At 39.9% G+C, this 16,258-nt stretch overlaps 1 protein-coding gene across 2 annotated transcripts in view; it reads left to right on the top strand.

Moving 5' to 3' along the window:
* Positions 1-6,330, top strand: part of LOC143747152 (mitogen-activated protein kinase kinase kinase kinase 4-like) — a 129,946-nt gene extending 123,616 nt beyond the window's left edge. For both annotated transcript variants that reach the window (XM_077239661.1, XM_077239671.1), the window contains one exon: positions 4,258-6,330. In XM_077239661.1, coding sequence (XP_077095776.1) covers positions 4,258-4,341 — 84 coding nt within the window. In that variant the 3' untranslated portion in view covers positions 4,342-6,330. The remainder of the gene's footprint in view (positions 1-4,257) is intronic.
* Positions 6,331-16,258: the final 9,928 nt, after the last annotated feature.

A 16,258-nucleotide genomic window follows, 5' to 3' on the forward strand; every position in this document is an offset into this window, starting at 1 on the left:
ATGTTCTGAGGTAAATGTCCCAGGATTACTCCTCACACAGCCTCGCAAGAAGAAATAGTAGGCTACATTAATCTGATGATTACATTTGTTGTGTTTATGTTGCGTTTATGAGGGGCGTTGACACTTTGCATGTGTTGCTTCAGATCATTTGCGTTTGAATAGCGCGCGCTCTCCGTGGGCGTGTCAGATTAGCAGAATAATGAGCTGAGAGAACGATAATGAGATCGGCTGACACCTCTCTCTTTTTTAATAGATTACATAAACAGAGAATATTTATTTTAGTTTTGAATTAGATATTTTAAAAGTACAAACTTAAATGATAATAAAGATATATTGCTCGTGCTTGTGTGAATAGTATTCGCTGAGCTTTGTTTAAGTTTAGAGACGTGCTCCAGAAAAAAATTTAACGGAGACAGAGAGGCAGAAAGCACACCCTGTTTATTTTCTTCATTTTACAAAAGCACACGGTTTTGATGTTAATGTGAGTGTACACAAAAAAAAGAAGACCCTCTATAGTTTATAATCATGTATTGCTTTTATTTATATGACCAAAAATGACGGAGTATTTTAAGTCTATGTTGCTGCTATGTGGAAAAAAAACAGCAAAACGCGCCGGCGCGTTTCTCGACCCCAGAGAGTTAATTAACCTTTGGTGTGGCAAAACCTCTTGACCTGTTTAAAGGTCTCAATTTCCCACTTTTGCGAGAGCTCAATCCTCGGTCAAAACTTCTTGACTCAGCCTCAGTTTAGAAAATCTCTTGACCTGTTTAAGGGTCTCAATTTCTTGGTCGAGGACCTCTTGCCTCAGTCTATGCCTTAAATCTCTTGATCTCGCACCATAGAAACAGTCTCAGCCAGTATAGTTTACTCACTCTTATGCCAAAAGGAAAATATTTTAACCCTAAAGAAAATATTTTAGCCGTCTCTTACCAGAGATGTTTTGGGTTGCCACGGGTTCGCTTTCATTCAATTCCAGTGGAGTTTCTCCTGGCCCTGATAGTGGTCGGCCCCTCTCTCTAAAGCTTACGAGGTAGAGCTTGAACTGCTCAGTCCAGGATGATCAATCACCGTCCGCTCTCAGGTCCAGAAGGCACTTCCAAGGAATCCCACTGTTCTGACACCAAATTGTTGTGGCAAAAATTCTGTTAAACATCATCACTGCATTAGAGACACTCAGAGTCAAATTAATAAAAAAGGAAAGTATTTATTCTTGCAAGAATAGGTTCAGTCTAGTACACCGAAGTTACGCTGTGCAAGAGAGTGACACACAACAGGAAGATATGAGACAGCCTTTATACTGTTTTCAAGGTTCCTCCTCACCCGTTGTACCTTTCACCCACCCAGATAAGGTCCTTACTGCTGTTCAGTTTCTACTTAAAAACACAAACTGGTGCTGAAATAAACTGGCCAAAACTGACCGTCCCTAAGGTCAGAGGTCCTGTCCCATATGTTCCTGAAACGTCACGCACAAGCACGTACACAGATATACTTTTATACATCGAATAGGTTCTTTCTCTTATGATACCTGTTTGGGATCAATGACTATTAAAATTTCTACTACAGCTTTATGCGAAGGGGCGTGAATCTCTCATTAATATGAATGCATTTTACACCTGAGAAAGACAAAGACCCTCCCCTAATACCCCTATCAGGTGCTATCAGGCCCAATCATTATGAGGAGCCTTGCACAAAGAATGAGGAGATTTAAAAAAGAATGGCTTTTAGATTGTCTGGATTTATTTACAACACAACATAATCCAAAGATACACAACAAAGGACAAAAAGCACATTAGTAAACACACTGATCTAAAGACAGAGACTTAAACAGTCACACACCTTTGTGCCATTCCTGAAACATAGTAGCCTACATACCTGTCATGTCCAAGGTGTTTGACTTTTCATTTTACTATGTTCATGTACAGAGACTCATGTGAATATTGAAGTCAGCAGGACTCATCCAGTGGCATCTGGTCCCTTTCTAAAAAATAAATAAACACCTCTAAACATGTTGATATCAAGACAAACTATAGGGCTGCACGAATCTGGGAATACATTTTATATTTTTCACTCACACACACATACACACAAACACACACACACACACGTATACACACACACACACTGCCGTTCAAAAGTTTGGGGTCGGTATGATTTTTAATGTTTTTAAAAGAAGTCACTTATGCTCACAAAGGCTGCATTTATTTGATTAAAAATACAAAACAAACCCAGTAATATTGTGAAATATTATTTCAATGTAAAACAGCTGTTTTCTATGTGAATATATAGTAAAGTGTAATATATTCCTGTGATCAAAGCTGAATTTTCAGCATCATTACTCCAGTCTTCAGTGTCACATGATCCTTCAGAAATCACTATAATATGATGATGTGATGCTCAAGAAACATTTTTCATTATCATCAATGTTGAAAACAGTTATTTACCTTTTTATTTCAGGATTCTTTGATGAATAGAAAGTAAAAAAGAACAGCATTTATCTGAAAAATAATCTGTAACACTTTACGGTAAGGGTACATGAATTATCATGAATTCATGTATAAATTCATGCATGAATTCTGCATTCATTCATGCATTAATATCTCATGAATCATCAGGAACTAACACGAGTTCAACGTTTTTCATTCATGATTTCATGGATGAACAACACCTTAATTAAAACATTAACTAAGATGAGCACATCATGAATTATGATTTATTACGCATGATCATTATGTTTTCTTTGTTCTTTGTCTAGGTCAGTGACCTAGTCACCACTTTAGTTGAGGGGCCACACACATGATGAAGTCATTGGTAGATAATGCTTAGTTAATGATGACTACTGTATTGGACAGACCCCAAAATAGACCAATCGCAACTCATAGCACACAAATTCTGTTGACATTCAAATACAGTAGTCATCATTAACTAAGCATTATCTATCAAGGAAGTCATCATGTGTGTGGCCCCTCAACTAAAGTGGTGACTATTCCTTTGAAACACTAATGAACAATGTGCTATTAATGGTGGCATAACTGTGAACAAAGAAAACATCATGATCATGCGTCAGAAAATCATAACTCATGATGATGTGCGCATCTTAGTTAATGTTTTAATTAAGGTGTTTTTTATCCATGAAGTCATGAATGAAAAACGTTGAACTTGTATTAGTTCCTGATGATTCATGAGATATTAATGCATGAATTTATATATGAATTCATGATAATTCATGTACCCTTACCGTAAAGTGTTACCAAATAATCTTTTGTAACATTAAACACTACCGTTCAAAACTTTGGGGTCAGTAAGAATCTTTATTTTATTTTTTGGGGGATATAAATAAAATGGATCAATACTTTTATTCATCAAAGAGGAATTAGATTGATCAAAAGTGACATTAAAGACATTTATAATGTTACAAAAGATTCTATTTCAAATAAATGCTGTTGTTTTTAACTTTATGTTCATCAAAGAATTTAAAAAAAGGTACACAACTGTTTTCAACATTGATAATAATCATAAATGTTTCTTGAGCATCAAATCATCATATTATAGTGATTTCTGAAGGATCATGTGACACTGAAGACTGGAGTAATGATGCTGAAAATTCAGCTTTGATCACAGGAATAAATTACGCTTTTTACTATCCCTAAACCTACCCATCACAGGAGACATTCTGCATTTTTACATTTTTAATAAAACACTGCTTATTATGTTTTTAAAGCCATTTGAAATATGAGGACTCAGGAAATGTCCTCATAAATCACGTTCAAGTTGTAATACCAGTGTAATACCCATGTCATTATACACATTTGTGTCCTCACAAAACACAAAAACAAACACACACACACACACACACACACACAAGAAATGAAATGCGTTCAGCCCAAGCACAGGCTGGATATTGGCTTTATGAGTTTGTCGTATTCAGCGGCCCGTTACATATCACATACCCAGCATTTGAGTCGTCCTGGTTAACTATTTAAGTAAACCACTGTGCGTTAAAATAAAGGTTATTATAATAATAAATGTTTTCCTTCATTCATTTTCCCTAAAGAGATGTTGTTGAAAGACGTAAAAAGAGTGATGCGTGTTCGTTGTGTTTTACAGTCTAATGATGATTATTTATTGAATTGATAACTCAAGCTTTGATTATCTGTTGAAACTGTAACCTCTGAAGGAATCTCTGCTAGATTGAGTTGTTTTGGGTGTGAAGTCGTGTCCGTTTGCATGTCGTAAGATGCTGTGGTGTGTTTCCTGCAGGTGTTCTTTGCATCGGTGCGTTCTGGAGGCTCTAGCCAGGTGTACTTCATGACTCTGGGCCGTACGTCCCTGCTCAGCTGGTAATCCACAGCGATGATCCTGATCTCCCACTGAAGTTCCTCCAGGTGACCGGCGGAGGCGTTCACACACGGACACACACACGGCCAGAGCCGGCTGAAGGACTGACTAACACAAATTGCGATTTGACAAAAATTGAATCTGCGTCCTTTTGCAGCGTGCTGCATGAGGAACTGGCTTGAGTATTCTACAGTATTATTGCTAGTCTGTGTAAATGTCTTTCTCTAGAGTTTAATAAAATCTGACTCCGCTGAGAGGAACGGTGAAATTCTAATGTGTCTCTCAGTCACAAAGAGTGTCATAACAATGGTGAAACACAAAATGGCTTTTTGTCCTGTATTTTTATTTATGGGTTATTTATTTCTAGGTTTTTTTTATTCATTTGTTTTTACTAAGCGGAGTAGTTACAGTAATGTGGACTGTGCCTGAGAGGTTTCAACATTTCCTGAAGGAATTCCAGTGTTCCCAGCTGAGCTTTATGGACCGTCTTATGAGGTCAGCTATGGTCATGTGATGTCAACAGGAAGCGGACAGCTGTGTTAGCCTCGGGTTGCTTTTGGCACATCAAAAACATGGATTTGGATTAATGTCAATTTAATGTGGACTGTCCTGTGCCACATCTTTTCTTATCTTCTCTCGTTTTCCTCTTCCCTCATTTACTTCTGCCATGTGTCCGATGACAGTGGCCTCATTCCTACATTGAAATGACCAGTGAAAGAGGCTCAATCCGTATGTTTAACAAGTATCTCCACTGGCCCTGAGAAGTGTGCATCTAAACCTGTGTCCTATCCTGATGTTTTGTAGAGCGTATGCTAGAAACCGCGAGTGAAAGCTAGTTCTGGCATTTTATGCACTTGTCCTGAAACTGAACCGAACGGTCCACTCATCCAGGCCAGAAACCATTGTTATAAAACTGACATTTGATTCATTTTGTATGATTGTTTATGATGCCCTTTGTTCCAAGATATGCGTTTTTCATCAGGCAGCGACAAAGTTAATCTGAGAATACTAACCGAGTTTAGACATCCCCGTTATAACTTAGTCTCAGTTATGGGAACATTACCTTAAATTTTATGAGAAAGACTGCCTTGGTCATGGACTATTATTATTATTATTATTATCATTTGTAACTGAACTGTATATATTTAATAAAAGGCAGGACTGTGCTGTTAAGTAATTGAACCATATGAAAAGGAAGGAATGAGCATGCATGAGTCAAGAGACGCTCACCACAGAAAGCTTTTAGGGTTTTTATTATTATTATTGTTTTAGTTTTATATCTTTTCTTTCTCAAAGTTTTCACACACAAACTTAGTGAATCTGTATGATTGTCTATTATGATTTCTGGAGTTATTTTCTCTTTTTTGTTCATGCCTCACTTCTGCTCACCCCACACACAGTATTTATAGATTTATATGTTCTATAATTTTTACATTTCTGTTTCTTGTGATAATTAGCATTAGATTTGATTTTAGTATTTTAACAAAGCTGTTAAACTTTCAGTGAGTTAAAAGAAGAACGTGAAGTGTGCCAGCGGCAAAAACTAAAAGTGAAGCATACATGTTTAGAAACTGGTTTGCCGCTCTTTTTTTCTAAGCTTTAACGTTGAATATCCCTCAGTCCTACACAGTGAATACACAACGAGCAACTGCTTTCAGTTATTGCCCTAATACACTGACCTGGAACAAAAAAAGAAGAAAGCAAGTTTAAACAAACAACATTTTGTAAATCTAATGTTCATTGTTGTGTTTTATTTTAAGATATTGTTTTTATATATTTCAACCATAATTCTTGTTATTAATAATAATAATAATAATAATACAGATGGTGTTTCCTCGGCGCTGCTTTGACTTTCTGAATATGTTCTTGGCTGACTGGTTGTCTGTTTTCAGTCGTGGCACTGTATCGTACGTCCTCTCTGTATATGACAGGAAGTCCTGTATTTTCCTGATGGTCCTTTTGTTTTTCTTTGAAAATAAAATCGGTTTACTTAAAGGAGTGACGCCCATTTCATTTTTCCTCTTCATAAAGAATTTCTAAAAAAAAAAAAATGTCAGGACATAACTTCTCAAAGCCTGAAGCAACTGTATATGAACATTTTCACAAACAAATCATGATTCATCAATAACTTCCATTCTAAAATGTTTTCTAAATTTACAAAATTTAGGAATAAGAGAAACCACTCGAAAAAATCACACACTCCCGGAGGCCTTATAATCATGTTAAGATGAAATTGTAAACAGATGTAGTTCTTAATATTTCATCATATATATCAGTAAAAGCGCAAGAAAGTGTATGTTACAGCTGGAACTCCGAGGTTCCTCTGCATAAAGACGCAGAAAAGCGTAAGTACAGCCGGTTTATAAGAGGTCTGTAATGTCTCTGTCAGAGTTCTGTCACTTCCGTCTAGTTTATATCTTGGTTTGGTGACAGAGCTGTAACACTCCAGGTTTGTCATATGCTGGTGTTATAGACCTGTCTGTTGTGAGCACATGGCTTGTCATGCATTTCCTTGTGCCATGTGCTCTCCTGTCGATTGTCTAGCCCCGCCCATCTCATTACCTGATTATTGATCCATTTGCCCACCTGACTTCCTCGTTACCCTCTTTTGTTTGACTCCCTATTTAGTCTCCCTATGTCAGTCCGGGCCAGAAAGAACGATAGTTCTTCACAAAAGAATAGAAGTAGTAGGTTCAGAAGGAAGTCTCAGTCTCTGGCAGGACACTGGCAACGCAGGGACGCAGATGGGCAGACTCAGGCAATCCAGGCAGGAACAAAGGCGATCCGGGCAAACAATCAGGCAGGAGAACTGGACGAGAGACACAGGTAAATCCAGAGAGCCTCGACAACGATCTGACAAAGACAGGACAAACTCACACACAATAAATAGGGTGCCGTGATGAGTAACAGCTGACGCTGATCCGCTCATCCGCTCGTCCGTTACCCCCTCTGGAACTGGTATGGCGGCCATCTTGTCCCGAGACACCGGTGCACGGTCAGCCATTCCGTCATGAGACACAGGTATGATTGGTGTGTCCCACTGGCTCCGATGCTGAAGGTAGCTGGTAAATCCCCAAAAATCCAGGATCTCCAGCCCCTTTAACACCCATCCAGGCAATGGGTCATCTAGACAGACATTGAAGAATTCCTTCAATGCCATGTCATTGTACCCCAACCCTCTAGAGAGGGTCCAAAACATTTCGGCCAGACAGCCCACCGGCTGGCCCTGCTGGCGTAGGTCCATTAAGTTTTGGACCCGTCCCCTCCTCTCATTCTCCGTCTTGGGGGGAAGGATACGAAACCCCATACTGCTGGATCTATACTATGACAGAGTCGTTCTGTCACGGGCACACACGGGAAACAGTAGATCCAAATGCAGTGGGTTTTATTAAGTATAATCAAAATGGTAGTCATCCAGGCAAGGGTCAACGTCCATATAATCAATCCAAAATAAAAAACAACAAGAAACAAAAACAAGAAACAGACTAGAAAGACAGACCTCAGAAGTGTGGTGACAATATGTGACGACTCCGTGATAAACACTAAAACAGACAGGATATATATACACACAGAACTAACAAGGTGATGGGAAACAGCTGAGTGCAATGAACTGATGAGTGACAGACAGAATGCTGGGAAATGAAGTCAAACGTGAAAGACACCGTGAGAACGAGGACCTCTAGTGACAACCCAGGGAACACAAACCAGACACTGTGACATAGGATTTAGCAGCATCGGTTGTAATGTAAGACCTAATTTGTTTGTAATTTTGTAAATTAAATTGTATAGCATTGGTTACTTTTTGTATGTGCTTTTTGAAAGTGAGGTTTGAATCTAGTATAACCCCAAGGTACTTGAACTGGGCTACCAACTCCAATTGGCTTTATGCACAGCTTCACTACTTCCTGAACTTCAGCCAGCCCTTTGTTTCCTGTCTGTCATTATTGGACAAACTGATTAATTCAGGTGTGCCTGGCCTCAGTAACAATAATCAGGCACACCTGGACTAATCAGTTTGTCCAATAATGACAGACAGGAAACAAAGGTCTGGCTGAAGTTCAGGAAGTAGTGAAGCTGTGCATAAAGCCTATTCCTCCCCTCCCAAAAGCACAGAAGATCTACTTCCTGTTGGCAATTGTTCAGTGAGTCTCTTACATTCAGATTTTAAAGTATTTGACTTCACATGGTTTTTTTTTTTGTAAACATCATCACAACAGTCTTTTTAGTATTAATAGTTAGACAAATTTGATTTAACCAGTTTTGAACTTTAGTTAGTGAATTTGTAAGATTTGTAGCTATTATCTTTTTATCTTTACCATGAGTGAAAATCACAGCGTCATCCGCATACATCTGCACATTACAGTCCAAACAAGCAGCTGGAAGATCATTAATGTACATTGAGAACAATAGAGGACCGAGAAATGAGCCCTGTTGAACTCCAACATGATTGCTAAGGAAAGGAGATTTAACACCATCTATATTAACGCATTGTGTTCTGTTTGATAAATATGATTGAAACCATGATATAGCATCTGTAGAAAAGTTAAAATGTGTAAGTTTGGTCAACAGTACTTGATGTTTGACTGTATCAAATGCCTTTTTAAGGTCTAAAAATACAACTCCAACACAAGGACCCATATCCAATAAATACTTTATCTTTTCAATCAGAAAGCAATTTGCTGTCTCAGTGGAGAGATTGGGGCGGAAACCGAACTGCATACGATGCAGTGGGGTAAAACCTTTATCCAGATGTTCAACAAATTGTTTTGCTATCCACTTTTCAGCAACTTTAGAGACTATTGGAAGGATGCTAATTGGACGGTAGTTAACGACCTCTGTTTTTGATCCTGATTTAAAGATGGGTGTAATAATGGCCTCTTTCCAAGTTGACGGAACTGCCCTTTGACTGATTGATTGATTAACCATAAAGGTAATAGGTTGTACCAAGGCATCGTTATAGGTTTTTAAAAAGTTAGTGTCAAGACCATGGGCATCCCTAGCTTTGGAGTTTTTGAGAGCAGCAATGATCTTTATTACCTCTACCTCTGTTATGTTTTGTATCTGAAAAATAGGCTGATGTTCATTTAATAGTCAAGGTAAAATTTTAGAAGGAACGAAGGACCTTGTTATTTCAGATATACTATCTATAAAATAATTATTAAAAGTGTTTGCCACAATCGTAGGATCTCTAATCAGGGCATTATCCACGGCTAACTCAATGGCTTTAATTTCCTTTTTATTGTGTTTATCTAATAATTTATTGAAAATTTGCCATGTTTTTTCCCATTACCTCTTGTACTTTCTATAATGGAAACAAAAAAGTCTGCTTTAGCTTTTCTTAAAGTTTGTGTAACTTTATTATGTGCATGTGTGAATTTTTCCCTGTCAGTGGACAAACCAGATTTCAAATATTGTTTAAGCAACACATCTCTTATTTTTAATAAATTTTTACAAGTTGGATTTAACCATGGTAGATTATTTTTCTTCCTGGCCCACATTTTCTGTTGTGTTCCTTTGTTTTCCCCCACAGAAATTTTTGTTTGTATTTCGTTTCCTTTTTATTATTAATTAAAGATCCTTCATTTCTCGCACTTAAATCCTCGCTTCACCACTATTCCACCCGTGACAGTCTTTATGAAATGTGTTAATTCAGTTGAACTTGTTTTGAGGACAGCACTCTTGGCATTAAGTGGTGCAGGGAAAACTAAATTAACAGGCTCGCATCGCACTGGTGTCAGAAACCAATCAGAGTCCACATCTCACACCACACAACGATCACTCTCTCCTGAGTTCTAATCACCTTCACCTGTTCCCAATCAGCAACCAGCTCCATAAAAACACCCAGTTCACATTCAATCTTTGTCAAGTCTCCAACAGGCACAGACGCTTTACCACTGTTTCACGAAGTCTCTGATACAACCTGTCCTCGTCACATAACGTATACTCACCTGAATTATACTAACCTCTGTGTCCTTGTTCTGATGTTCCTAGAAGCTTCAACTGTATCTGAGTCTCCTGAGTCCTTGTATTCCTCCTGAGTTCCACTTGCTCACGGCTGTATCTGAAAGAGAAAAGACAAATCATCACCGAACTGTATTAGTTTATCATTAGATAAACTGAAGAGGATCTGCTCACCTGGAATCCTCCCTGTGCAGTAATCTTCACCGAATACACCTCTGAACTTTGAATATTCTCACCTTTTGAACTTGATGCACTGAAATAAAGCTTTATGTTGATTCACTTACCTCAGTCTCCGAGCCTGTATCCTGACAGAAGACTTGACCAAAACCTAAAGAGGTGAAGAAAATGGATTCCATGCGAACCTCAGGCACGGATACAAACTCTATTCAACCTACCGCCGCTGCAACAAATTCCATACAAGTCCCCGATGCCTCTGCGAACCCAGTGCTACCTCCAGCCAGCGCTTCCGTAAACGCAGCTCCCTCTATTGCTTGCTTCGCTAGTCCACAGTCGCGCCCAGCGCCATTCTCCGGTCGGGCGGAAGATTGCAACGGATTCTTATTGCAATGTTCACTTGCGTTAGAACAACAAGCCCAACTATATCCCACCGAGCGATCGAAAGTCGCTTTCATTATCCAACAATTATCCGGAGCAGCTTTGAGATGGGCTGAGGCATTGTGGATGCAGGAATCCACTGTGATGACATCTGTTCAGGAATTTGTAAAACACTTCAAAGAAGTTTTCGGACGTCCAACTGAAGATTCCTCTGTCGGTGATCAATTGCTGCAGTTGCGTCAAGGAAAGAAGACAGTTTTTGAGTATTCTTTAGAATTTTGCACTCTAGCCTCCAACAGTGGGTGGAATGAAAGGGCGCTCATCTCAGTTTATCGCCGTGGGTTGAATCCTGCCCTGCGTCTTCAATTGGCGATTTATGATGACAGCCTGGGAATAGAGAAATTCATCCTGCAGGCTATTCGTGTGCAGCAAAGATCTCAGAACTGTTATCAAGATACTATGCTATGTCACTCTTCTTCTCCTCAAGTTGTCATGGGTTCTGCGTCAGAAGATCAATCTGAGAAGATGCAAGTCGACACTTTCCGACTTTCCCAGGCAGAACGCACTCGAAGAAAAGAGTTGAAATTATGCATGTACTGTGGGGCCAAGGGTCATTTTAGACTCACCTGTCCCATTCGACCAGGTCGGATGACGGTAAGCTCCGTTCAAGACAACTCCATTATATCAACACCCCTTACAATTCCTGTAATCCTGAAATCTCGAAATATCTATCTATCTGTAACAGCTATCATCGACTCTGGGTCAGCAGGGAACTTCATTTCAGGACAGCTCTGTAAAGAACTTAACCTCCGGAAGGTTGACACTCCCAAGCCCTACTCCATCTACGCCGTAACAGGTGAGCTGATTAACAAAGGACATGTCACATCCCAGATAACACCCATCCAGTTATGGATTGAAAACGTACACCATGAAATGTTCGAACCTTTTGTTCTACAGAATAGTCAAACAGACATAATCCTAGGTCGCCCATGGTTAATTCATCATCAACCCACCATAAATTGGCAGTCTGGTGAGATCACTAGATGGGGTTGTCAGTGCCCAATTAATGAAATTCCACATCCTAGCTCTCCCTGTGCTCACCCCCCGAAGTTCTAAAAGTGAATTCCACATCCATCGAAAGTCCCACGGAAAACCTATCCACGAGTATTCCCTCCTGTTACTCCTCATTCTCTGACATTTTCAATCCAGTTACTGCCTCCAACTTACCTCCCCATCGGCCATGGGACTGTGCCATTGATCTGAAACCCGGAGCATCCATTCCCAAGGGTCGAATTTATTCCCTGTCAATTCCCGAACAAAATTCCATGCAAAAGTACATCGAGGAAGCCTTGGAACAAGGTTATATCCGTCCTTCCACATCACCTGCTGCGGCTAGTTTCTTTTTTGTTCCCAAGAAAGACGGGGGTTTAAGACCATGCATTGACTACAGAGCCCTAAACCAGATCACCGTGAAATTCAGTTATCCACTGCCCATCATCCCATCAGCTCTGGAACAGCTCAGGGAAGCTAAAATTTTCACCAAGTCGGATTTAAGGAGTGCATACAATCTGGTCCGAATTAGGAAAGGGGATGAGTGGAAGACGGCTTTCATAACTCCTGCAGGGCATTATGAACATCTGGTGATGCCTTATGGATTGGTAAACGCCCCTTCCGTCTTCCAGAGCTTCATGGATGAGGTACTCCGGGATTTCTTGGGAAGGTTCGTGTTGGTATATATCGACGATATTCTTATTTTTTCCAAAGACCTAGTTGAACTTTCGCGGGGTCCCCTCTCAAACTCCTCACAATAGGGAAAAACACAGGCGTAGTCGCAGAATAGTGAGGTATTTTATTATGCCGGCCTCCAATGTACAAATGGTGAAGAGAAAGAATAAAAATAAAAATAACTATTTTTAAAAAAAAAACTTACTATAATAAAGTTATACACAAAACAAACAAAATATCCTCAATAACTCTATTTTTCTTTCCACACAACAATAACAGCCACTAGTTACCTTCTCTGTAACCAGACCAAGACTGACTTCACAGGCCCAAAGCTGCGACTTTTAAAGCCATTAGCCCCTCCCACTAGGCTCAACCATCATTTACATAGTACAATCAACACATTGTACTAACTCCCGAAAAGGACTTATATCTAATATACTTCAACATTTTCCACAATAATTGTATCCATCTTCAGAAAAATTTTCCTTCCCCATACACAATTACTTGCATCACAAATTATTATTACAACCCAAAACCCATAATTATGCAGTTCACGTGACCATGAAAGCGCGCGAGAATCACACTATTTAAAAACCGGAAATGTTACGCTTCGGGTCTGCCAAACTGGATGTGAAACAGAGCAAACCCGCGACGCATCTCGACACACAGTAAGTGTTTATAGTGCTCGTTTAAATGTATGTTTAAAGAAGAGTAGAACTATCAAGTGTGCACCCTTGATCGCGCTACTTAATAGTAGGAGAAAAGTGCATAATCCCAAAGTTTATGACCGGCTTAATTGAGACTATAAGGGACTGGGGAATGAGTATGTGTGTGTGTGTGTGTGTGCGTGTGTGTGTGTGTGTGTGTGTGTGTGTGTGTGTGTGCGCGTGTGCGCGTCCCGCACTCAGTGACGGAGCCGCTCCGTCACATGAACATCGACATCATGTATCTCAGGTACTCCAAAGACTCCGAGATTTCACTCTGTTCCTAAAAGCTGAGAAGTGCTCTTTCCATCAAACCAGTGTCGAGTTCCTGGGATATCACCTCAGTGAGAACGGAGTGGAAATGAATAATCGGAAGACGGAGACCGTCCTGTCCTGGCCTACTCCTCAGTCAGTTAAGGGACTTCAGAGATTCCTCGGTTTCGCAAATTTCTACCGACGATTTATACATCAATACAGCCTTTTGACAGCTCCCCTGACCTCCCAGCTAAAAGGAAAACCCAAGACACTTCTTTGGACCCCAGAAGCAGACAGAGCTTTTGAATCACTCAAGGCCGCATTCACCATTGCACCATTACTCCATCACCCAGATCCGGAAAAGGTATTTGTGGTAGAAGTGGACGCCTCCACTACAGGAGTAGGAGCGATTCTATCCCAGTACTCTGATGATTCCTCCAAAACCATACCCTGTGCGTTCTTTTCTAGAAAGCTATCAACTGCAGAAAGCAATTACGACATTGGAAACCGGGAACTATTGGCTGTGAAACTTGCCTTGGAGGAATGGAGACATTGGCTAGAGGGGGCCAAGCATCCGTTTCTAGTACTCACCGATCACAAGAACCTTCAGTATTTAAGAGATGCTAAGAGACTGAATCCACGTCAGGCTAGATGGGCACTGTTCTTCACTAGTTTTCATTTCACAATCTCATATCGACCAGGATCAAAGAACACTAGAGCAGATGCTCTTTCCCGTATCCATGCCCCAGAAAGTCCAGTTGAAGAACCCGAAACCATCTTACCTGAAAGGTTATTTGTCAATCCAATCCATTGGGACATGAATTTACAACTGCTAGAAAGGTCACGACAACAACCCAGAGTCCCAGGATGTCCCCCCGGCAAAATTTATGTACCTGACGGAGGGCCGGGGGGGATTGGCTATAAGCTCCGTCTAAGCCTTGTATTAGCTTTGTATTTCTTTCTGTTTTGAACCATCATTTACTACCATTTCTAGTTGTTTATACTACTAAATACAGCTTAGACAACATCTCAGATTAACCTGACATCGCTAGCTTCTGTTATTGTTAGCACAACACGCTAGTAACTCGCTAGCCTGTTAACGCGTCACCCGTGCGCTCAGTTATTTATTTATTTTTCTCTCGTGCGCCCAAACCCGGTGAGTAATGTCTTATCCTGTTATTGTCACCTGCACTTCATGTTACATGTTTAGCATAGCCTTCCCCGTCGGCAATATAGGGTTTGTGATAAATGCAAGGAAACAGTCAGGCTGACGGAGAAGATTTCAGAATTAGAAACACGTATCCAAACTTTAATTGAGGATAGTAAGTGTGAATGGCTGAATTATTGCCTGTGCAGCCAGGCAGATGGGTGACAGTGAGGGATCGCTCTAGTCGCGGATCAAAAAACCACTCTTCCGTTACGATTACCACAACAAATCGATTTGCCCCACTCAGTGAAACACCCACTGAGAATTCTGTTGATTGTGCCCTGGTAATTGGCGATTCTATTACACGGAACGTGAAAATAGGGACACCAGCCAACATAGTCACATGTTTGCCGAGAGCTAGAGCGCCTGACATCAAAGCAAATTTAAAAGTGCTGGCTAATGCTAATCGTAAATTCTCTAAGATTGTTATTCACGTCGGCACTAATGATTTTCGACTAGAAATTAATATTTAAGAGGTGTTTGAACTCGCAAGTACGATGTCAGGCACTGTAATTTGCTCTGGCCCCCTTCCTGTTCGAAGGAGTGATGAAATAGTTAGCAGATTGTCACCACTCAATGGCTGGCTGTCTAAGTGGTGTCCGCAAAATAATATAGAATCCATAGACAATTTGAAAAGTTTTTGGGGCAAACCTGGCCTGTTGAAAAGAGATGGTATTCATCCCTCCTGGGATGGTGCTGCTCTTCTCTCTAGTAATTTGGCTCATAGTCTTAGAGACAAAACATGACAATCTGGGGCTCAGGTCAGGAAGCAGACAAACTGGCTAAACCGACCGTCTGCTAGCGGCCTCGCGTCACCAAGGTCAGATAAATCCCATCACATAGAGCCTCTTTCACCTAAATATCATCATATAGAGACTGTGTCTGTTCCCCGAATTTGGAAATCCAAAAAACGTCCAAACGGATCTAAGGTTAAAAATGTAATTGATATTCAACAAATAAAAATAGATATAATACAGATGAGCAAACGACAAAGCTTGGGTTGCTGAATATTCGATCCCTTACTTCAAAAGCGCTCATAGTTAATGATATGATTTCAGATTATAACCTAGATGTGCTGTGTTTGACAGAAACCTGGCTAAAACCAGACGATTACTTTACTTTAAATGAGTCCACCCCTCATGATTACTGTTATAAACATGAACCTCGCCTGAAAGGCAAAGGGGGAGGTGTTGCTGTAATTTATAGTAATATTTTCAAAACCACTAAAAAATCTAGTTTTAAATATACTTCTTTTGAAGTGTTGGTGCTTAATGTAAAAATATATAATGTAAACGATAAATCAAGTTTTAGAATTCTGCTGGCAACTGTATACAGGCCACCAGGGCACCATAAAGATTTTATCAAAGAATTTGCTGACTTTCTATCAGAATTAGTATTGACTGCAGATAAAGTCCTAATTGTTGGTGATTTTAATATACATGTAGATAATGGAAAAGATGCAATGGGATTGGCATTTAAAGACATTCTTAACTCTATTGGAGTTAGACAACACGTG

This window comes from Siphateles boraxobius, unplaced genomic scaffold, assembly GCF_051911475.1.
Source record: "Siphateles boraxobius isolate OS27281-9 unplaced genomic scaffold, OSU_SipBor_1 100, whole genome shotgun sequence".
Lineage (NCBI taxonomy): Eukaryota > Metazoa > Chordata > Actinopteri > Cypriniformes > Leuciscidae > Siphateles > Siphateles boraxobius.